Below are 798 nucleotides of genomic sequence, written 5' to 3' on the forward strand. Positions count from 1 at the left end.
ATTCTCTTTTTCTCTCAGGTTAAATAATTTTTAATAATTGAAATCTCAATATTCTTAATAACAATTTATTTGATTATATTTAAAATTCATATGTATAAAATATTCAAATTCATTAATTATTATTTAAATAAATTACTTGTTGTTTATTAAATTATAATTTCAATAAAATTTAAATAAAAAAAATAATTAGAGTGTCCTTTTATTTAAAATTTATTTATCATATATAAAAAGTGATAAAAAATATATGAAATAATATATAATCTTTCATATATACACTCCAATATGTTAAAATTACGCTTGAAATTATTTAATCATAAAGTTAATAAATTAACTAATTTTCGTGATTTTTTAGCAAATTGAACAAAATTTTCTGTAGCAATTACTGTAAAGTCATCCAAAATCATTAACCATCTTCTTTCTCTTGTTTGCTTGCTATCTTCCATTATCGTGCTTTCGAAATTCAATTGTTTTTTCCATAAATCGATTACAGATGGTATTATTTCTTCGTCAGATTGATCTCTTTCTTCATTTCTAAAGATTAATCGATATTTTTGTAAACAACTAGTTAAAATATAAAATATAATATGCAATTGATTTATTATAATATGTACATCAGCTTTTTTGCTATTTACTAGAGAAATTAAAATGTTTTCGTAGATTTTCAGTTTCGTGGTTAGATAATTTATTATTTCGATACAAATTCTCATAGAAGTGCATAAATGTAAAATAATGGTGATCTGATAAGTCTGTATCGTAACCTAAAAAAACAAAAAAAAAAAAAAAAAAAAAAAAAAAAAA

General features: G+C 19.7%; 1 protein-coding gene across 1 annotated transcript in view; it reads right to left on the reverse strand.

Moving 5' to 3' along the window:
- Positions 1-271: 271 nt before the first annotated feature.
- LOC102675743 overlaps positions 272-798 on the reverse strand; it is a 2,365-nt gene continuing 1,838 nt past the window's right edge. Inside the window, exon 2 of the mRNA XM_031513165.1 lies at positions 272-758. Within this exon, the coding sequence (XP_031369025.1) occupies positions 312-758 (447 nt within the window). The 3' untranslated portion in view covers positions 272-311. The remainder of the gene's footprint in view (positions 759-798) is intronic.

Source organism: Apis dorsata, unplaced genomic scaffold (genome assembly GCF_000469605.1).
Source record: "Apis dorsata unplaced genomic scaffold, Apis dorsata 1.3 scaffold_617, whole genome shotgun sequence".
NCBI lineage: Eukaryota > Metazoa > Arthropoda > Insecta > Hymenoptera > Apidae > Apis > Apis dorsata.